The sequence below is a fragment of the Protomyctophum bolini genome (genome assembly GCF_963924005.1).
Source record: "Protomyctophum bolini genome assembly, chromosome: 11".
Classification (NCBI taxonomy): Eukaryota; Metazoa; Chordata; class Actinopteri; order Myctophiformes; family Myctophidae; genus Protomyctophum; species Protomyctophum bolini.
This window is the reverse complement of record NC_137872.1, coordinates 34463635-34485890: the sequence shown is the minus strand read 5'-3', so window position 1 is coordinate 34485890 and position 22256 is coordinate 34463635. Positions and strand designations below refer to the sequence as shown.

Sequence of the window (22256 nt, the reverse complement as noted above, 5' to 3'; positions counted from 1 at the left end):
TGCGCTTGTTTACGTACATTGCGTTAGACCCGTGGGTGGGGAGCTTAGTCAAGCGGGCTGCGGACAACCAGTCTGATCACAACACATGGTGGAACAGTCCTTGGGAGATATTAGAAATGCATATATCTGCATACGTTAATATTCATTTCGCGATAGTTTGGTAGACTACTACATGCTGAATTTACATTAAATGCCTCATTAGCTCTTAGCAGTTTAGCTCAGTTAAGGTTAAGCTAACTGACTAAAACTTGTTTAGCTAAATCAACGCCTTTTCGCTAGACAATCAAGACTGCCCTGCGGTGCCATTATCAACCGACTTTCGCCGACGGGAGAATGGATATCAGTGATCATATTCAGTCAGCAGGCAGAATCGTGCTGGATATGATGGAACGGGAATGGGAGCCTTTGTGCCAGAGTGAACTGGAACAACGTTTGGACCAAGCAGTTGAAGAAATGTTGGAGGCAGACCTCATCGCCAAGGTTCGAGCAGAGACGGCGACTCTTTACCTGCAGCTAGTGCCACCCCAGACCCAGACGCACACAGAGCTTCAAGTTTCATCAACATCAACAGAAGCACTTCAAGTTTCATCAACAACAGAAGCAACAACAGTGTCGGGTTCCCCCGAAGAAGTGGAACCCGGGTTTCAAGAAGAAACACTTGCCACTGACACTGTTGACAGTAATGCAATTAAGGTACGGTAAGCATGTCTCAAACAAACATCCTGTGCCTGTGGTGCTTTCATATCATACAGGATGAAATTCAGACTATTGTGTTAACTTGTGTCCCTGACAGTTCTTAATGTTTTAAAATCTCAGCACATTGCAGACCTGCTTCAGAATTCCAAGTCAAATCATCACAACAGGCTTCGTCTGGCTGGACGAGCCCGCTTATCCCTATCCCACACGGTTCTGCTGTCCCTCACACTCCTTTCCAAGCGTATCACTTATCGCTCTGTGTCTAATCGATTCCGTCTGGAGAAGGGAAACATCCACAGGATCTTCTTTTCTTTTTGTGAGCGTGTCAACATGCTGGAGAAAGAACAAATCAGGTGGCCAGTTGGTAGGTTTGCTTTTTTTGTGTGGGTGATGAAGAAAATGTGGGTTGTAAAAACACACCTATACCTAGTTTGTACTACTATGGCGTTCATACTGTAGCTCTGAGATGAGTGTCACAGTGACACTGTACACTACAGACTGTAGTCTACAGTATGAGCGGAGGGAGAAGTGCCATATGGGGCTAGAAGACTAACCATAGAGTTTGATTGATTGCATTTATTTATTTCACAGTATGTAGAATGGATGCATTTCAAATGAAAACAAGTCAATACAAAACCTGCTACTTTGTGGACGAAGCGCAAGACTTGTTTACATCAGGGTCCACCATTTTCAATTCATAACAAAAGACGTACAAATATATACACTTATATGAAAGAACAGGAAATCATCATATAAAAGTGAAGACCATGTACAGTATGGGGAAAAAGGGGTGGGGGGGACTCTTTTATTACGGGGCCCAGTTTGAAAGTGCATATAGACTGCAGCGATAACAAGTGCCAACCAATGATTATGGTTACTGTTGTGTGTCTCTCATTACCAGAGCGAGAGTTTGCCGCCTTCCCTCTGTCCAATCTACTGGGAGAATCGGAGCGGCTGGAAGACCAATGTGTCCCCAAGGTCCTGGGTGTTTTGGGTCACACTCACATCCCGATCCGCCTGCCTAGAGGGGGACAGGATGTGGAGAGCACAGTGCCAGAGGTGAAGAGGATGAAGAAGGAGACCCACCCCGACTCTTGGCTAAACCTGGAGCTAGTGTGTGACGGTAAAGGCCGGTTCATGCACTGTAGAATCAGCAAGGGATCAGACATGGACAAGGCCAGCACTCTGAGAGACAGACTTGCACAGCACCCTGAACTAGTGCCCCCAGGTTCATGCCTTGTTGCTAGAGCCGGTTACCCCCTGACTGCTCAGATTTTAACACCATATGTTGCATCATGTCATGGAGCAAGGGAGAATCTCTTCAACAAGACTTTGGAGGACCATTTGAACATTCTAGACCAAGCTATTGCTAACCTGAAAGCTAGATTTCAAAGGCTCAGGCATCTGGACACGGGCAACTATGAAAGGGCCAGAGCAGTTGTGTTGACTACCTGTATACTACACAATGTATTTCTAGACATGGGGCAAGTGGTTAAAGGAGAAGTGGAGGAGGAAGGCAGCATCCAGGAAGGAGACGGGGAGGTAGATGATGGGGGTATTAACAGACGGGAGGCCATCTCAGACCTGTTGTATAAAGAGTTTGACTCTCAAAGGACGTGATCACTATGGACAGGCTTTATTGTTTATAGAAGTGAATTGACAAACAGAATCCCCCATGTCTTCTAAGCAGTGTGTATATGGATAATATTGCATTAAATCAGACCAGTTCGCTGTGAAAGAATATATATTCAAAGATTTGTGCCACATTTTCACGCCTTTTCAAAAATAGCAGACCTATAAGCTCGTGGCTTGTAGGTCTATGAGCTTGTAGATCTATTTTTCAATAGCTAAAGTATAACATAATGCTAAAAACACCAAAAGGGGTTCCTGTTCAGAATTTCTTTAACAGCTTTGAGGACATCAAACATTTTAATCAATTGGTCTCGGTTTTTTGGGACCAATCCCGAACATAAATTGTTTTTCTCGCGATAAATTATGTCAAAACTGTTCCTGTGTGTGTGTGTGTGTGTGTGGGGGGGGGGGGGGAGAATGTTTAGGCCTGCAAAATGTTATTATACTAATATGACTTTTATACCACAGTTTCTCCAGATCAGGTGAATTGCAGATCGCCGATCGAGTCATTTGGAGTGAAAATCGGCCGATTGATCAGAGCACCTCTACAACTTTCATGTTTCACTTATAATCTTTAGAAAAAATACTTGGTCTGAATTGGAACTACAAGCACATATTCTAAGAAACCTGTTTTTTGGTTCAATTCCTAAAATTGTTTTCTTGTGAAATGTCGGAAGGGATAATCAGTATTCCATATTCAATCAATGTCTGGTGTAGTGGGGGTAGGATGCCTTGTTTATTAGTATTGTATTACCCTACACCTGAAGCTATACCCCATGTCATTGTAATAAAAATGAGTAAGAAGGACTCAACTAAACAAAGACTCAAACATTTGTAACAATTTTCAATCTATTCCATCTGTAGTGCATTGTCTTAGAATGCTGACAAACACAAATGGAAGCTCAGCAGTCTGCTCAATGTCCATCCTTTGACAACTGAACAGTGTTACTTTGAGCCAGACTAGCAATGGCCTGTGCCAGGTTGTTGATAGCCTCAATCTTCCTCTCTTCAAGGGCCTTTTGCTGGGCCCACATGTTCATTTTTCTCTCTTGTAGCTCCAGGTAGAGCTGCAGAACATCCTGTGGAGGACGAGAGGGGCAGGGTGCAGCCATAAGACGAGGTGTAGGGAGAATAGGTGTGAACCGCTTGCTGGCAATGGCTTTGCCCAGTTTAGTCCCATTCAGCTTGGCCTTACGCTGCGTTTCTATCTCTTCCCTGCTCCTGCCCAGTACTTCATGCATGGCCCTGAAGAACTCCCAGTGGACACTGCCATCTCCGAGCCTCTTGGCTCTCTCAGCATTCTTCCTGTATGTTGACAACATGTTTCTCCACTTGAGGTCACACTCGTAAGCCTTGGCAGTCACATCAGTGTTTCCACCTTCCCTCAACTTAGCATTGACCTTCTCTGCCACCATTTCCCAAAGTTTCTTTTTCTTGCACACAGGCTGATCAAATGCCTGGTCCATTTCAAGGCGAATGTTTACTAGGTGCCATGTGGCCTGCAGAGTCCATACAAATTCTAGAGAGAAGAAAGCAACAATGGATCATGTAAATGAATGACCATGTATTTTTTATTTCAAAGACAAAGTGCTTTCTGTTAATTCTGTTATTGGTAAATAAAATGTATACATGTATTGGATGTGTTCAATATAAATGTATCGTATCATGGTAATATATCACTTATGATTGACATGAATGTAACTATAGGAATAGGATCGGCATGAACTCATCGAGCCCTCCTGGCTCCTCGCATGCACCAGATCTGCTTTTTTCACGGTGGATTCACCACTAACCTGGTTTTGTTGTCTCGTGGTCCATGTTTGACACCACTGTTTCATTGACATTTTCTTCTATTTCAACATTTTTTGTCACAATGGTCTCTATGACCTCCATGTTATTAAACTGCGGTGGATTCTATAAAAGTTATTAGTCGCAGATTTATCGTAGAGTTTAACAACCTCTGTATGGCACCGATGAATTTTTCTGCATCAACTAAGCGATGATTATAACAACCTCACCAAGGAATTTGGAAAATGCAGTTCTTTTAGTTATCGACATAGTGGGGTTTAAGGCTTGAGTGTGTCATCTAAACTACAATCCCTGCATGCATTGTGAAACGAGACGTGCGAAGCCTTATGTCAGTACCATGGGACATGTAGTTATTATGGGAAAAATACACCAAGCAAGCTTTGGTTTGGTGATACATTTTAAACTACAAATCCCATGATAAATATGATCGACCCACCCCCTTTTGCCTAACTCCCTCCCCCTACCGCCCTTGTTTGTTGCTTGGCTAAAGATGGCGTTAGCTGCTAACCAAGACGATTGCTTTTTGTTTCACACAATTTGTTCGACCATTGGTAACAAAACATTGATCAAATAGGCATTTAATTATTCAAGTAAAGTGAAAAAAATATGTTAAACTAAGCAACGCACCTCTACATAGTATAACGTTCGTTTGGCCGCCTCAGTATGTAGGCCTGTTTTTTTTAGGGAGTGGACCGGACGTATTGGAACTACATCTCCCATCAGCACATTCGAGAGAGCAGTCAGGTGGTACAATTTATCTTTTTCATGCCGGTATCTGTAGTTTTTGTCAACCGTGTTTTGAACCACATTACTGTATAAACTTTGAAAACAACACTTTCAACAAAATGTGCAACACATAATCATTTAATCAAGTAAAATGAACTATCCTTCATTGTATGTCTTTACAGATGCTCACAGAACAGTTGCACCTATATCAGTCCAAAGTGGCTTGAGGAAAAATAAGAAGTGAACCTGGGATCTGTTGGGCAAGTGACATCATGGCAGCGTCACCTGCGCAAGATACCTGTAAACAGACACGAGGACCCACCAGAGAGGTGCGTTCATCATCCCCAGAATCATCGCTGACCTGGTGTTTGTATCACCTGTCCAAATCTTGTTCAGCTGCTGAGGACCAGAGGAATGAGACGGCAGACACAGAGACAGGTGGGGGCAGGGATGTTGACAAAAGGACCAAAGTTGCCCAGTGGCGAGCACTGGTTGCCATCCGCACACAGCACATCAAGGGTGGCTGTGTTGGGATTGCCCGATTCAGAACTCAGGGAGGACTCAAGCCCCTCTTGAACCATCTCAAGCACCCGGAGTGCTCCAAAAAGACCCTGGACCTGGCTCTCAGCATCCTTGCCAACTGCTGCACTGAGTTAGAGACACGTGTTGAGGTGAGATGTAAGGAGATGATGGTTCAAGGAGGTAGGCTGTATTATTTGTATTTACAGAGATTACTATTTCCTTTCATACATTTGTTTCCATTTCATTTTCATTGTAGGTCCGTAAGCTTGATGGAATAACTGTTGTGGGTAAGTGAAAATATAAATAAAATGTGGAGAATTGTCTTATTGAGAGAAGGATAAACAATACTTATTAGTTAGAAACCCTTATAATAATCACACCTGTGATGCAGTCATTCCTGTCAGATATCTCCATTATCAAGAAGAGTCTAATAAAGGCGCTGCTAGTGGCCCCTTGAGGCTGGGCTATTCCTTACACCCCAGACTCAACAGGACCAATTGGTTTGCATTGACCTACAATTTTGACCTTTTGAGCCCTGCTCTCTTGCTAGAGGGACTAATAATATAAACAGTGCAAATGTATTATTATACAAGCCAACTTTAGCCACCACAGTTTACTGTGATTTACATTTACACTTGCTTTTATATGGCTATTTTGTTGTTACTGGTAATCTTTGATTGGAAAGCACTTTGGGTGCAACACACACACACGCACGCACGCACGCACACACACACACACACACACACACACACACACACACACAAGTGTCTTTTACAAGTACGTATACACCGACCAAGATGCAGGAGATACACACTTATTAATTCCATGACCATGCTACAGTATATAATAGTACAAGACAGAAAGACAAATACGAATCAAGCCAGCAATATTTGAGCACATAAGTACTGTACAAAGCTGAATAATTACATCAAATCATAAATACTATACAACCCAGAGAATGTGCTAAAGATGACGTGACACTTAACAGCATAAAGTACCATTTTTCCCCCCTTCCTCAGTTGATATCCTGAAGAGAAATGTTGCCACAGAGACCATTCAGAACAGAGCAGCTCGGGCTCTGGGGAACTTGGCTATGGATCCAGATAATTCAGTTCTCATCCATACTGCTGGTATGTTTGCATTTACCAATGCAGTAGTTCTGATTTGATTATGGCAGCGTAATTGTTCAGGTAGTCCACTCACTGGTTTGTTCAGTTGATGCCATACACATACATCATGGATGTTATGTTCTAGTAAATTCACGTTATGAAATAATAATTCTTAGTTTTATTGCATGTTTGGTCCAACTATACAAAGTTGTTGTGTACAACTGTACATTCTTATGACTAATTATTTGGTTCTCTTCATTTTATTTGCAGGCGGGGTTCCCCTTCTCCTCCTCTGTCTTCCTCTGTCCTCCCCATCCTCCCCAACAGACACTCCGGCCAAAGCCCCGTGTCCTAAATTGTTGTGTGCTCAGTCAGCCGCCCGTGCCCTGCAGTACCTCTCTGATACGCCCTCTAACCGCCTCTTGCTGCTCACTCAGGGGACATTAACTGCTCTGGCTCCACTCATTGCCCCAGAACACCCAGATGGACTGAGGCGGGCAGCTCTGCGGACCATCCATGAGCTAACCCGGGGCTGTAGCATCCAATGCGCCCGCGAGGTCTCCCGCTCAGGCGTCCTCGCGCCACTTGGTGTCATGGCATCAGAGGAGTCCGACTCTGACAGTCCTTTTGAAGAGCTGGCCCTGAAAACCTTGGCCAACATGTGCTCCCAAGGCTGCTTACGTCCTCTTATGGGGGCACTGGGGGTCATTCAGAAGTTCACGGAAGAGGTTAAAAAAGACCCCCTTAGTAAGTCTGGCATTTTCCTCAGGGCACTCTGCTTGTGTTGCAAGGAAGCTGTGAACCGTTACAAAGTGACGGAAAGTGGTGGGTTGGAGGCGCTCATTGCTTTTTTGGCCAAACACCAGAATCACCCACTTTCCAGATTAGCCATTTCTGGCTGTGCTGACTTTATTTATGATGAATCTGCCCTGGAACAGATGCAGGAATTAGGACTGGTCCCTCTGCTAATTTCTCGACTGGTTGAATTTGCTAAAGGCGAGGAGCCATCTTCTGAGAAGGTGGATGGAAATCCTACCTCCAACATGTCTCCCTCAGAGCTCCTGTCCCCATCTTCTTTTGAAACTTTTGACTTCCCAACTGAGGTGAACAGGAGGGAGGACCAGGGTCCTGGATCATCCAGTTTTCTAAGCTTGAGGTGAGCTAAGAAAAACATAGGACTCACAGTCTCACACACAAACTCTTGTTTGTTGATCTTCACTCCAAATGACAGTTTTATATTTTATTGATTTATTATTATATTTTGTGCCTTTTTGTCCAGGTCCTGGTTGGTATCTGAGGGCCTGATCACGTCTGAGGGGGATCCGGTTGAGTCTCCATCTGGAGTTGAAGGAGAATGGGGGAGTCTTCAGATCCAGCCTTCTGCATCTCCTCAAACGTCCTCCACAAACCCTGATTCCTCCCTCAAAATCCCCTGTCAGTCCCCTTCCTTCAATCCCAAACACATTCAGCCATCACCCCAGCCCCTCCCGTCAACCTCATCTAAAAGCTCAGCTGTGTCTTTCTCCACCCCCCAGCCTGATTCCATCCTTTCCCCACAGTCCTCCTGTACACCCTCGCTTCACCTCCAAATCTCCTCCCCCCTGTCCCCCTGTCCCCTGTCCCCTCTGTCCTCCCCCGCCAAAACCCCCCAAACACCCATTTCCCCATCAAAGTTCTCTTCTTCACACAAGAAGAGGCCCCGGGTCCATACACCAGCCCGGCTGTTGTTGGCTCTAGAAACGCCTCCCTCAGTACCCCGACTGAGCCAGACCTACTACAACCCATACCACCCTGAGCCCTGGGCCCCTGAGTCTCCCATCTTGCTGCTGCTCTCGCGCTTCTCTCACGCCACTGACCCGAGCACTTCGCTGATCAACACTGGGACAGTCTCTGGCCTGTTGTTCTACCTCACCCGCCACAAGGATCCCAGTGTCAGGTGCTTCCGCATGATGTGTCGACTGAGCTGCAACCCTTTATGCCTGGAGGCGCTGGTCAGAACTGGCTCAGTGGCTCTGATTCGTCACCATCTCTGTCAGAGAGAAGAACTGCCAGGAAGACGGGAGAAGCAGACTAAACGAGTAAAGGCCAAAGTTAAACAGCTTGGTAAGCTAGACCTCAAAGTGATGTTCGCAGTAAAATCCTCAGTGTTCATGTCTGCATTTGTTAGTCAGAGAGTGTAGTGTACTAATGTAACCGTAAGGGTCCATTTAGTTACATTTGTACACCGAGTTAAATGAACACTGAAGATTTAAAAATGTATGTTCACACATAAGTTCTGGTCCAATTGACGAAATAATAGTTATATAATTGGTAATTGTCTTTGTTCCTGTAGGTGTTGCTCTACTCAACAATCTGCGTGTTCAGTGTGAGTCTGGGTTTGGTTCTGGGGTTCTGGCCCATATGATCCTCTCAGGTTCAGAGTCAGACAAGATGATCTGTGCACTGTCTTTGCCACTAGTCAGCAGGTGAGTAGTGTGATAAAGCCAGTGTGAAACACAGATAAAATGTGGTCAATATTAAAGGAGAGTTCCGCCCAACTCGTTTGGGCGGATATTCTTTGGCTTTTTCTGCCTTTTATTTATAGGTTGAAAGTAATCGGACAGGAAATGGGGGGGGGGAAGTCACGCGGCAAAGGCCGTCGGGACCGGGAGTCGAACCCATGGCATGCCGTCAGGCTGGCTCAGCAGCCTAGGTGCCCAGATGGTTGAGCTAGTCGTCCGGGCCCCAACTTGTTTTCTTACCATAATATGATGATGATAATATGATGATAATCATCAAAATCAGCACCAAAAAAAATCCATTCTGAGTGTTCCTCAGTGTTTTATCTGCACGGCCGGTCAAGCGCTAGATCTCTTGAATTCTCTTCTTCAATTGCACAAAAAATATATTTTTTTCTCTCCATCTGTTGTTGTGGGGAATAAGTCCACGGAGTGTAGAACGCTGTCCTGCTTACACTGACTGCACAGCGTTTGGCCGGTTTGAGACTTTCTTAATGGCCTGTATTTTTAGCGCCCTGTATTTAGTTTTCGCCACTAATGGGTTCATATCATCAGAATTCAGTAAAAAACAAACGGGTTGCGCGGAACTCTCCATTAATCATACATGTATTGCCACACAATTTGCTAGATTTCCTGTATTCAGCTATTTGACATACCCTCTGTTTATCCCATTATAGCAACAAGGCTTTCTTGAAGAAACTTCTTTTGGATCATGGTGGGCTACGCTTGGCTCTGCAGCACCTGGGCTGTGATGAGGAGGAGAAAGAGGAAGACAAGGCTGTTGACTGTGCACTCTCTGATTGTTTTAGTATGCCCCATTTAGCCCCTGCATCTCAGCCCCATTCGCTGTACTGCTCTGTCCTTATTGGATGCCTGTCTAGCCTGATGAGTGGCCTCAAAACAGAGCTAGACATCAGACAGCCCAGGACACTTGGGTCAGTCAAAGCTCTCTCAGATGGTGCAACTGGAAGATGTTCACCCCCTCCCTTGAAAAAGACTCGTCTAGATAGATTTTGTCCCTACCAAGATTCAACCTTCGACCTCTTCTTCCTGCTGGACGATGGGACCCAGGTGTCAGCCAACAGAAGTGTCTTGGCTGGACTGGAAGGAACGGATGCAGTCGCGTCTGAGTACTTCAGGGCTCTTTTGAAGGGGGGATTTGGAGAAGCACAAGGCAGCGCTGGTGCAGTTATCCCTATTAAGGATGTTAACAGAGGTATGCTGCTACCAGTACTACATTACCTGCATGGCTGTCGCTTGGCCACACACACAGAAGACACAAAAGAACAAGATGGAAAGACGGGGGCTGGAGGACGGTGTGAAGTTTTGGGATCTCTGGCATTGGAAAGTCTGGCCACGGAGGAGCACTTGATGGAGGAGCAGACTTTCCAGAGCACACGTATAGGTGAGATGATGATCGGAGCGTGCCGATTCCTGGTGACGGAGCTGCAGAGGGAGGCGGAAGATCTCTGCATCTCTCTTCTCCAGTCTTGCTTCACCAAGTCCGCTAGTGGAGTTGCAATGGTTTCCACAGAGGGAAACCGGGAGAGCGGTGCATGTAACATGGACCCAGAGTGCTTAGAGGGGGAGTCTGCTGATGAGAGCTTGGCTAATCGTACATCTAGTTTGGAGCTGAGCGTTATCGAGGCAGAGCCAGAATATTCATCAGGACAGATGGAGAAACCGGGCAATTCAGCATCTGATTCCCCTCACCAAATGGATCGCAAACAGCCACCTGCCTGTGGACCACACTACAAGATCAACAAGGCTCTTAAGTCAAGTGCAGATGTGACGACAACCACCAGTGTCCGCCTGGTTACCAAATCAAGCCGTATGTCAATCATGGACAAGTCCCTGACTCCACAAGCGAACCCAGCAGCTCAGGACTCTCCCCGCTCTACAAAATCCAGTGATGGAAGTTGCTGGTCCCCTAATGCTTTCCTCCCCCAGGCGTACTGGTTTTCTCAGCAGTACAGTTTTCCAGGCCTGGGCAAGGCCTGCCTGCTACTCCTGCTGGGGTGTCAGCCCTTCCCTTACAACTCTGCTGGAGATTGCCTGCGTAGACTTGCCAGAGAGGCCGATTGCACGACTCTGAAACGGGATGTATTGAATTTGGCCACCATAGCTCTGACCTGAGGGAATAATAAGGGAGTGACAGTGCATGATAATTATGAGATTAGAGGGCATATGAGAAGTGAGGTTTGTAAGAGGGCATGTGCTATAGAGACACGGGGACTCCAAATTTCACGCCACCAAATGAGATAGTGGCCCCACTTCTGGTCTGTTAGAACCGTGTACTACAGCTGTCAATGCACTCCCTATGAGAGGCATCATAAAATACCCTAATTTCACTGGTTAATTTCTGAGGCTGTGGCAATTTATTTTGTGTTCTAATAAAGTGTCCCATATCTTCATTTGTTTTCAATGTCACATACTTGCCATCTCAATATACAACCCACAATTTACTATAATATACTCCATCAGTGTGTCAAAAGTGCTAGCATTGTAAATCTCAAGTTAAAGTGGTCGCACGGTATCACGGTCGCATCCCTTTGAGGTTTTCAATACCCACATATATTTGTTTCGTTTTATATGCTATTATCCAAACAGCATCTTGCAAGACTAAGATTATTATCTGGAGAATTCACTAGGTAGTTGAAAATGTCAGGATATGTCACTCTTCCATTTAGCTGGGTAATCTTCCCAACTATTCAGCCAAGTTAATTATACAAGTTGACAACGTTAAAACACACCGTCGGAGCTCCGGGGTATAGGTAGAACATATATATATATATAAGCCTGTGACATGTTCAAAATATAGACATGAATGAGAATGAACAAAGTCAGTCGGAATCGGGATTTATTATTGAGAATTCCACTCTTCAAAGTCGGCGCTCAGCCTCGTAAAGGCAGTGACGTCCCTTAAAATATAGGTTCTCTGTCTGCCATCTCCCCTCTGCTCTGTTAACATTATGGGTAACTCATGCAAGTGGTAAATTAAATGTGAAATACATCCTCTATTGAGAAAACACTATATGTTGATAAAGACACTTCTTACATTTGGAAGCATAGTTTTATTCAAATCAATATAGCCTTCAGTTCATTTCGTATTCATTTATTTTAAAAGTAGGCAATTAAAGTTGAATTTCAGTGGACTTCTATGGGCTGGCCTGCAGTACACCGTTCTAACGGACCAGAAGTGTGGCCGCTGTCTGATTTGGGGGCATGAAATTTGTAGTCCCCAAGTGTCTTATGTGCTATAGCTTTCAGACAAGATGCCATTGTGATAAATCTTAGAAAAACTACTCTTTAATTGTGCAACTGCAGGTTCAACAACAATTACCTGGAAACGAGCTGTGTATGTCTTATTTCAAATGAAAGCCTTTTTTTCCCCCAGCACCGTTTAAGCATTTATTCAGCTTTGGTTTGTAGTTTAAATTAGAAGCATGTTTATACTTAGTCAAGCTTCCATGTAAATTGACGGCCTAGTTGCCAGCAGACAGTGCATCACTGTAACATAAAATGAAATTTAATTCATTTCAAGACATTTGTTTTCCCCCCTTCATTTTCATTTTGGATATTAAATTGTCATTGCATTTGATCAATATAATTTAGCAGGAAGAAATGGAACTATCAGGGTTGGTCTAGGTGCCTATTTTGTACATAGAGATATAAAGAAGCGTAGATTGGAATATCAGAAATGCACAGGTTTCCCCTGCCCCATGTAAAGTTATGCTCCTGAATAAATACATTGAAACAGCAGTATTTGGAAAAAGTTCATTCTGAATCTAGAATTAAAGGGCAATACCACTTTGGTAGAGTTTTGGTTTTGTAGTTACCGCACCATGATGCAACTCCAAATGTGGTCAAGAAATAAAATAAAAATCAGACCCGTCTGAAGTGAGTGGTGCTGTACTGCAGTGATACTCAACCTCAGGCCCGCGGGCCACATCAGGCCCGCGGGACCATTATGACTGGCCCACCAATGAAAATCTAAAAAAAAGAAGAAAAAAAAATCTGGAAAATGAAATAAAAATAAATAAATCTGAATGAAGTTATCTTTAATTACATTATTATAAGTAATACTATTAGAGTTGTACTATTACTCGAACGAAAATAAAAGCTTGGGGGGGGGGGGGGAGATGCAATGCAAATGAAAGACATATACTGTGTATCCCTATTCCCTGACATAATTTTATAGCTAAACGGACAGAATTCTATTTTATTTGAATGATGAAACTCAGCTGCCATTAATAGTTGGAAATGGAAATGGAAATTGCGGAAATGGAAATTGCGGAAATTGTAATTGCGGAAATTGCGGAAATGGTGGAAATGGGAAATGCGGAAATGCGGAAATGGAAATTGCGGAAATGGTGGAAATGGAAATTGAGGAAATTGCGGAAATGGTAATTGCGGAAATTGCTCTTCACTTATAGCTATCTATTTTCAGGTAGATTGTTTTATTTTACTCAGTCAGCCATATCACTACTCTTTTTTTTTCATGAAAAAGGTCATAGCTGGGTAATCTATTTTCAGGCAAATTGTGTTTATTGTATTTTATTTTACTCAGCCATAACAATTTATTTTCTGTTAACCAACTTGCTGGCTGGCAGGCAGGCAGACAGCTACTCATAGACAGGCAGACAGACAGACAGCTACTCATGGAGAATTGGACAGGCAGGCAGTCAGACAGCTACTCATAGACAGGCAGACAGACAGCTACTCATGGAGAATTGGACAGGCAGGCAGACAGCTACTCATGGACAATTGGACAGGCAGGAAGGCAGACAGCTACTCATAGACAGACAGCTACTCATGGACAATTGGACAGGCAGGAAGGCAGACAGCTACTCATAGACAGACAGACAGCTACTCGTAGACAATTGGGCAGGCAGGCAGACAGCTACTCATAGACAGACAGCTACTCATGGACAATTGGACAGGCAGGAAGGCAGACAGCTACTCATAGACAGGCAGACAGACAGCTACTCATGGACAATTAGGCAGGCAGGCAGACAGCTACTCAGACAGGCAGACAGACAGCTACTCATGGACAATTGGACAGGCAGGCAGGCAGACAGACAGCTACTCATAGACACGCAGGCAGACAGCTACTCATAGACAGGCAGACAGTAAGACAGCTACTCATTGACAGACAGACAAATAACTACTCATGGACAGACAGACAGGCAGGCAGGCAGGCAGGCAGGCAGGCAGGCAAAGAGCTACTCATGTTATGTTATTATAACAGCTACTCATGTTATGTGCAATAATTTGTGCAGTTATGGAAACAGCTCTTTGTGTTTATGCAAGAAAATGCAACACATTTATTTATTTACATATTGTGTGCATGCACATTGTACTTTGATACATTTTGCGAAAATAAAGCAATTGAAAGAGAGAAGTTATAAAGTATCATTAATGTCGTAATTTTATCTACTGGCCCCTGGCCCCTTGCCATTTTTGTAATGTGGCCCACAGGTAAATCTATTTGAGTATCCCTGCTGTACTGTACTTGTGCTGTATGTACTGTACAAGCCCTCCATGGCCCGTGTGTGAGGCTGTGAATTGATCATTCAAAATATGCTTCTCATTGACTTACATTGTATGCTGAAAAAGCTCTGAAAGTCACTTGTATATAAACAAAGTTGATTCAGACAATGTAGAATAAGCCAATAAGGGACCACCATCCTTGATGTAAGATATGATTAGAGCGCCCCTCACTTCACACAGGTGGGATCTCTATAAATATAAAACTTCCTGTTGACATTTTTATTAAGAAAACCCATATGGATCTTCAAATAGTAAAAACCGGACGTTAACACTAAGTTAAAATATATATGAGTTGGTGATGTTGTACATTGTTGTGTTCAATGTGTGCTAAAGCCCAAACCACACCAAAGGGGTCGGGACAAAACTTTATTTTAATTTTTTTTGTAGACCACACAAATGTTGGTGTATTTGACCTTAACACGGTTTTGTCCCAACCTGACCCTTTGGTGTGGTTTGGGCTTAAGAGTGGCTTCGAGAGCTGTTTCAGTCAATGAGCACATTTTGAATGATCAATTTCTAATCAATTTGTCGATTTGTCCACCTTTGGAGTTACATCATGGCAAGGCAACTGAAAACTCAAGTGGTCTTTAAGCTTAGGTGTAGTTTATGCTTAGAAACAGAATCATGTGCATCACCATAAATGACACTAATTAATTAGAAGTCTTATTAGATGGCTAAATCCTTTAGTCAGTGATAGATACAAGCTAAAAGGAAATGCCACTCAATGATAAAGTCAAATATCAAATATTTATTTTTTTATAGTTTGGCCCCTAGGGTGCTATAGATTTAAACCAAGTAGCTGCAAAACAGTCTTCAACATATACCAGCCAACAATTGAGAATACATCAGTAGACAGCATAGTGATCCTTTCAGTGGTGGGAGGTCTCATAGCCATCAGGGAGAGCGTTTGCGTGAGCGTTATGGAACAGAGAGTGGTTTCCATCACCCCAGGGAAATTTCTGGAAAGGAGATATGACAAGGTGTCAACAAAGCAAATTGAGATGTATAAAATGTATACACTATACATTGCAGAATACTTGCTAATAGTTTGCAACGTAGAAGTAAAAAAAAGAAATTGATGAAAAGGCCCACCTTGCTACGGATGCGCAGGTGTACATATGGCACAAACACTGGCTCTGTGTGATGTGCTTCGTGATGCTTCATCTTCATGTAGGCATTGGCCATGCAGACAGCAACACCAGGAATGGCCAACACAAAGGTCAAGATCTTCCAGGTTCTTGCTGTGAAAGAAAATGTAATGTTTAACAATGACAAATGGCTACAGTAGCCTACTAATGCACATGCACTTAACCCATATGTCCCTGAAGGAAGTGGAGACTAGGTAATATGAAGAAAAGTCATACATCAATATAATAAAGTTCAGTTTAAGTCTTGTGGATCCTCATGCCTTGCCACTGAAATAAATCAACTTCACTGATATGCAAAGCAGACAGACAACATGGATTTTGACAGGCTTGCTTCAACAGTCTGAAATTCATTTCATGGTTGATTGTGCCAAGACCTCCTAAAATTCAACCAAAGCCTCCCAACAATATTATTTGATGCTGTGGTAGAGCTGTGGATCACTGACTTGCTCCTTCGTGGCTTGAAGATGACGCAGCAGCGATTACCCGGCGGGCAGCCATGCCAGCAGTGGAGAGAGACATGTCTACAAAGGTAAGAAAAGAAAATGACATTCTGGCACAAACTGTACAGACTACAGAGCACTTTCAACACTTCTGCAATGAACACAATGCATGTGTCCGTGAACAGCATTTGTTTTAATTTCATAAATGCATTACTTTGAAGTCTTATAATTTATATGTAGCATACAGCTGAAGTTAGTTCCAATTGCATTCAAATTAATTCCAGTAGCCTATTAATGTAAAACTAATATTACAAATAGACACAACTTTGGATAGGAACAAGTGCAACTAATGGCTATATACAGGCATGTTGACAAACCATGTGTATAGTATAATTATTGAAAGCATATGTCTGTCATATAAAGAGGACATTAGCAAACCATACCTATAGTGTTAATGCAGGGCCTAGTAGGTATAATGGTCATGAGCTAGTGTTAATGCTCCTTTTTGGCCTGTAATGTAAATAAATATGAAAACTTACTGTTGTTTTTTCGTCACAGAGCCTCAATGTTCTTTATTTTGGTAATAACTTCTTTGGAAAATCCTTTGTATGTTACTTGTGCCTTCTCCACCGTCCTGCTTGTTTGTCCTTCAGTCTGTCCTGGACTGAACTCAGCATGTGAGACTCCTCCCCACTTTTATCTGTGCCAAGAGACATGAAGTTTATATTTGGTCAAGTGCACATAGGGCTGCCAGGCAGTGAGACATGTAAACATAGGGATATAGAGTCAAATACCACAGGTGTGAGGGTATTTGAGTGGCAATATGTTGTATCTACACATATAGTGCTGAGGTTGAAATAAGGTCGCTGAAGAGGAGGCCTGATATGACCCTGGGCCCGACACATTGTGAGTTTGTAGATCGGTTATTTAATAAGCATAATGCTAAGCATGTTTGGCAAATTGAAGGGTAACATTTTGTTAAATGATTTACTGAACTTCAGGGAGTGAAAAGTGCTGGATTGCATGCAATCTCATTGAACCAGCTGCTGTTCACAATGTGACAGGTGCATTGCATGATATCACTGATCACAAATTAGCTCATGTGAGAAGCCATCTTTCTCTATTCATTCTACCCACCCACAACACACACTTTGGCCTCTTGTTAGCTTTGACAAAACTATCTCCCTCTTCCTCTTCCTCACCTTCTCCATTTAATTTTCTCCTAGCCTCACAAAAGGCAGCAAATGCCCCAATAGTGTAAATTGCCCAAGACTTAGTGAATCCATACCAGCATCTTCTCAATAGTTGCTTTTTGTAAACAGTCCATCAAATAGCAGGGGAAAAGAAAAGGGGGTAGAAACAATTAACAGAGAGGCCCTTTTTTCACCAACAGAACTTTGGTTCTATAACTGGTTCCCTTCTAGTCCTAGATTCTTGGAACCGTGGTGCTTTCACGGAACCAGCAGCGGCCATGTTTTGGTTCCAGTTCCGAACCAACCTTTAGGGTCTTCTGAACCTGGTTCAATATTAGGCAGGAAAAAAGAACTGAATATCGGTTCAAGCCTGGTGGAAAAGGGGCAGAAGAGCACCATGGATCTATCTATTTGTAAACAATTCAATATTAATCCAATCCTAATCACAGCATGGTGAAGGCAGAGTTTGTACAATATGAGTGACAGCGGTGACTGCTAATCACAGGGCTGAACCATCCTTTTCCTCTATCTACACTTGGACCAGCTGGTCCTTGCTTAACCTGTCCCAGAGTAACTCCACACATCAGAAAACCAATATTATCACTGTCCACCAGATGGAGTAGTAGCCTATAACTGTGATTCAACCATCTGACACAGCAACGTCTGCATTATAGGCTGTGAACTTTCTGTACACAAAATGTATACATGTCTGATTGTGAAGTTATATGTGAACATAAAATTATGAAAATATGTCTACCAACTGATTGTGTACTGTATGACAACACACACGGCTTACTCCGATTTCCGATGGCCATTGTGTGTGTGTGTGTGTGTGTGTGTGTGTGTGTGTGTGTGTGTGTGTGTGTGTGTGTGTGTGTGTGCACGCACGCGCGCACTTGTGTGCGTGCGTGCACATGTGTTTTACAGCTTTCTCAGCCTCTCTTCTGGCATCTGGAAGTGGACACACAGGTCCCTACAACCATTCGTCATTACTATCCCTATCTCTAACCCTAACCGCAAGCACGGGAGCAAACCTAAACCTAACCGCAAGCACGGGAGCAGTGCATGTTCGGACAAACGTAGCCCTGATACATGGGTGCCTGCCATGATGATTATGAATACGAGAGTCATGAATCATGGCTAGGACAAACGGGACTTCGGATCTATGGGCAGTTCCCACAATGTTCACACTATCCTGATCTACAGACATGTCATCTCCAATGTTGGTAACGGCTACAATCCATTCCAAACACTGTGTGTGTGTGTGTGTGTGTGTGTGTGTGTGTGTGTGTGTGTGTGTGTGTAAAAGTATTTTAACTAAAACATGTCTTTAGCCATATAGCAATTATATGCCATATTATCACATTTCCTCTGGTTTTGCAGAGTCACCTCAACAGTAGGTTATACAGTGCAATAGTGACCCTGTGTGACCAGAGGAGCAGGGATACTAGACCAGCTAGACTGCTAGAGCGCAGCCACTCAGAGTAATGAACATAGTATTGTAGTCGAGTCCACCTTAAAGCAAGTCCAAGTCAAGACCAAGACCGAGTGTGGGAGGGGGAAGAGTCCCGAGTCCCTTGGCCTCATGAGGCCGAGTCAAAAATCCAAGTCAAATTGTACTCAAGTCAGGCTCTAATTTGAGCCTATACTGCATGCCTATTCATTTATTGTGTTGTCAGACAAAAGTGAAGAACACCACTCTGCTTGACAATGTGTTCTCCTTGTGTACCCGGTATCAGGACACCGTTGGGCTTAACGCTTACATAAATAATTTCCGATTTCAAACTTCAAAGTTTAATAAAATGCCAGAGGATTCATATAGTTTCCCAGACTGGTTGGAGATGTCGATGGCTCATAATCCTATCATGAGTGTGTAAGGGATATTACCGGTAGGTCAAATATTGAATACATTATTTGAGCTCTTTAAGCTATTTTGTCCCAAAGATTACGTTCAGTGGACAAATAATGCAATAACCAAGATCTCTCCAAAATATTATTTAAAGCCGCAGTCCAAAACTTATTTTGAATGAATACAGTGATATTTTACCGGTAACCAATCTGTATGGTATCTACTAGACTTTAGTATGTTACAGTAGCCTATAGTATAAATAGCCCATCGGAAGTGGCTAGAGGTGGTCTCCCTACTCTTCCATTCAGAAATGTAGACCCTGATGCTGGGTAGGATATACCTACAGTTTGACTAGTAGTACTGCCTGAAGATCATATGCACTGCAATATCTCCCCTTGCCAAGCAGCGATTTCCTCTTGACAGAGTTATAGAAATGTCATGTCCCATATCCAGAGTCTGGGGTACAAATCAGGACATGACACATGCACATTGCAACTTTAAAGTCAATACAGTATGTATATTAGCCTACTTGCTAGAGCAAGTACCTGCCAGTCTGTCTTGGTCCTTGTAATGCATTTGCCTGCCTCTGTTTTAACAGCCATAGCCAGGACTGAAGTCAGTTAGGGTTTGGTTTAGTCATGCCCAACAGCCTGTCTGAACATCTAGGGCCACTGTTATTGTGGGCAAAAGCCATGTGTTACTGTAAGAGTCAGTGTACTGTACACTACAGTACACTGTACACTACAGTACACTGGAGAGTCTGACACACGCGGAAGCGTGTATGCATTACAAGTGGCATTCATGGATGTATATTTAGCTCTCCCTTCAGCTTTAGCTCTCCCTTGCATTACTGCAAAAACTCCAGCTGGAGTAATGTCACTTATCTCAGTCACATGATCAAGGTCACGTACAGCACCACCAATAGTGTCATTAATGCCTGCAACTTGAACCCTAGATGCCTCTTAACACACGTTTGCATCCACTCTGGAGCTCACAGTGACTGCAAGTCCTGTGCCTGCATGCTGCCACTATCATAGATTAGCACACTGCAGAATGCAGATTGAGCCAAATGGAAAGGTCTGCTGTTTGAATCGGACCGAGGATAGTAGACTCAACATAGAACAATGCATATGGGAAACACACACACGCAAACGCACACAAATATAAACACAGGTATATACATGTACATTCATGTGGTCACTAGGGATCAAGACTCGCCACATTGTAAAATCCTGAGAAATGTGCCAATTTTATAGAATTCCTGCGCATTACAATTTACAATGCACGTTTAGAACAGAATGTCTTTCATTGCATGCAATAATAATGAATAAAACAGGATTTTAACTAGGTTCTTTTAGAATGTGGCTTCAAATGACGAGATGGATGTGAAGCATCCAGCACAAACAGAATAGGTCTATAGGCATTAGGCTCACTGGCACAAATGTAGTTGGAGCATAATATGTGGATTGTAGACGGAGAGAATTCTAGGAGGAAGATGAAAGATAGACGAACAGCTGTCAAGAGAGCGACATGCTAGGTCACCTGAGGGGAAGGTAGAAGCAATTGAGGAGATCCAGCAGGGTTCCAGTGCAAGTCTGGAATTTGGTGCAAAGATGTCAATGGGTTAATTATACATAGTGCACTTTATTCTTCTATGTTAACTCTATATACGCCAAAAAGCTGAAATAGCTGTCGTGGTGTGATGTGATGCGTTGTGAGCTTTGTAGATCTGCTATTTTCACTACCGTATTATTGAATACCGGTTTTTCTTTAAAGTTTGCCTCCTGTATATGACATGCTCAAAATAGGGATGCCAGGTTGAACGTGGTTAATCATATTTGATGTGTGGACATCTGTCTGATACTGCTGTGTGACGGTATAGGCCTAATATACGGTCGTACACCTGCCTAATGTGCTTTTGAGGAGAAGGACAATGAGTTGATGTGAAAGCCTGAATTCCAATACAAGTGTGTTACTGTGTGCGACTGTGCCTCTCTGTCTCATGCTTTTTATTTATTTTTTAAAAGTCTGAACTAGACAGGCCAATGCCTTTTAAAAAGTCTGAGCTAGACAGGCCAATGCATGTCTGACTTAATTTGGAGGGGCAGCCCTGACCGTAGACACTTGAACAAACCATGAGGACACGCCGGAATCCACCATCAATATTGTCACTGTCTGACTCAGTCAGCAGGGGCCTGGCTTGGCTGAGGATGCAAGGGTGTCGAAACGATGTGAGAGTGGACATTGCTTTATTTCAGGCCATCGCTCGAGTCGACAGATTGAACAGAAACTGAGACACATTTTTGTTTGTCCTGCCTGTTATTCGCAATATAGATGTTTGTTACAGTACAAACAACTAGTAAGCCAGACAATTTGCTAAATTGGCGGTGTAGCTACGTAGTGGTGAGGTTGCCTTTATGGAGCGAATAGCAGGTTGAGTTGAATTTGGCTGGTGCTACATCATTGTATAGGGTGAAGTTGTCTTTCTTGAGTTATTTGGAGTGGAGACTGGAGAGGAGACTGAATTTGACTGATTTATGATATGGCACCCCCATATCTTCAAAGTCTGATCGGACCCTACAAAGCCTCCCGCACGCTCAGGTCAGCCAATGCAAGGAAGCTGGAAGAACATTCACTAAAAACGCCGGAACAACGCTCCACGCGTCCCAATATACGCATAGTTTAATTATATAGATATTAATTTCCACTGTTAGGTTCTTAGCTTAAGTATGATTCTTGATGACTTTTTTATGTATTTGATGTATTACCATGTGTTCTTCATGCTTACTGTAAATCGCTCTGGATTATATCGCTCTGCTAAATGCAAACTAAATAGTAAATGATGTACCCTCAAGCCACGCATGTCACTCATAGATGGTGGTGCTTGCTCAGCTTCCAAGTCAATGCCCTGAGTTGCTACTGCTACTTCACTGCAGGGCTGCTCTGTCCAACTCTGCCTTCCCATGGGCTGGGTTTTGGCTTCGCACTAAGCTCTGCCTGGGCCATATATTTGCCTGGGTCGTATATCTGCCGTATATCTGCCTGCTGCACCCCCCTTCAGTCCTCAAGGGCCAGTTTCGT

General features: G+C 43.4%; 4 protein-coding genes across 4 annotated transcripts; 2 read left to right on the top strand and 2 right to left on the bottom strand.

Moving 5' to 3' along the window:
* The first annotated feature begins 65 nt into the window (after positions 1-65).
* On the top strand, positions 66-2678 carry LOC308324584 (uncharacterized protein). Its single transcript, XM_080776680.1, has 3 exons — positions 66-693; positions 817-1060; positions 1598-2678. Exons 1-3 carry the CDS (start codon positions 334-336, stop codon positions 2314-2316), a joined length of 1323 nt encoding a protein of 440 aa, XP_080632806.1. The 5' UTR covers positions 66-333; the 3' UTR covers positions 2317-2678.
* Positions 2679-3165: 487 nt separating this feature from the next.
* Positions 3166-4225, bottom strand: LOC308323777 (uncharacterized protein). Its single transcript, XM_080775587.1, has 2 exons — positions 4122-4225; positions 3166-3847 (listed from the first exon to the last, which is right to left on the bottom strand). Exons 1-2 carry the CDS (start codon positions 4219-4221, stop codon positions 3243-3245), a joined length of 705 nt encoding a protein of 234 aa, XP_080631713.1. The 5' UTR covers positions 4222-4225; the 3' UTR covers positions 3166-3242.
* A 438-nt stretch (positions 4226-4663) lies between these two features.
* armc5 (armadillo repeat containing 5) lies at positions 4664-11406 on the top strand. Its single transcript, XM_080774864.1, has 8 exons — positions 4664-4881; positions 5046-5534; positions 5642-5672; positions 6405-6515; positions 6765-7650; positions 7774-8597; positions 8827-8959; positions 9670-11406. The coding sequence occupies exons 2-8, from the start codon at positions 5136-5138 to the stop codon at positions 11126-11128; spliced, it is 3843 nt and encodes a 1280-aa protein (XP_080630990.1). The 5' UTR covers positions 4664-4881; positions 5046-5135; the 3' UTR covers positions 11129-11406.
* A 3867-nt stretch (positions 11407-15273) lies between these two features.
* On the bottom strand, positions 15274-16817 carry cox6a2 (cytochrome c oxidase subunit 6A2). Its single transcript, XM_080776681.1, has 4 exons — positions 16673-16817; positions 16137-16214; positions 15638-15786; positions 15274-15504 (listed from the first exon to the last, which is right to left on the bottom strand). The coding sequence occupies exons 2-4, from the start codon at positions 16210-16212 to the stop codon at positions 15415-15417; spliced, it is 315 nt and encodes a 104-aa protein (XP_080632807.1). The 5' UTR covers positions 16213-16214; positions 16673-16817; the 3' UTR covers positions 15274-15414.
* Between the last annotated feature and the right edge of the window lie 5439 nt (positions 16818-22256).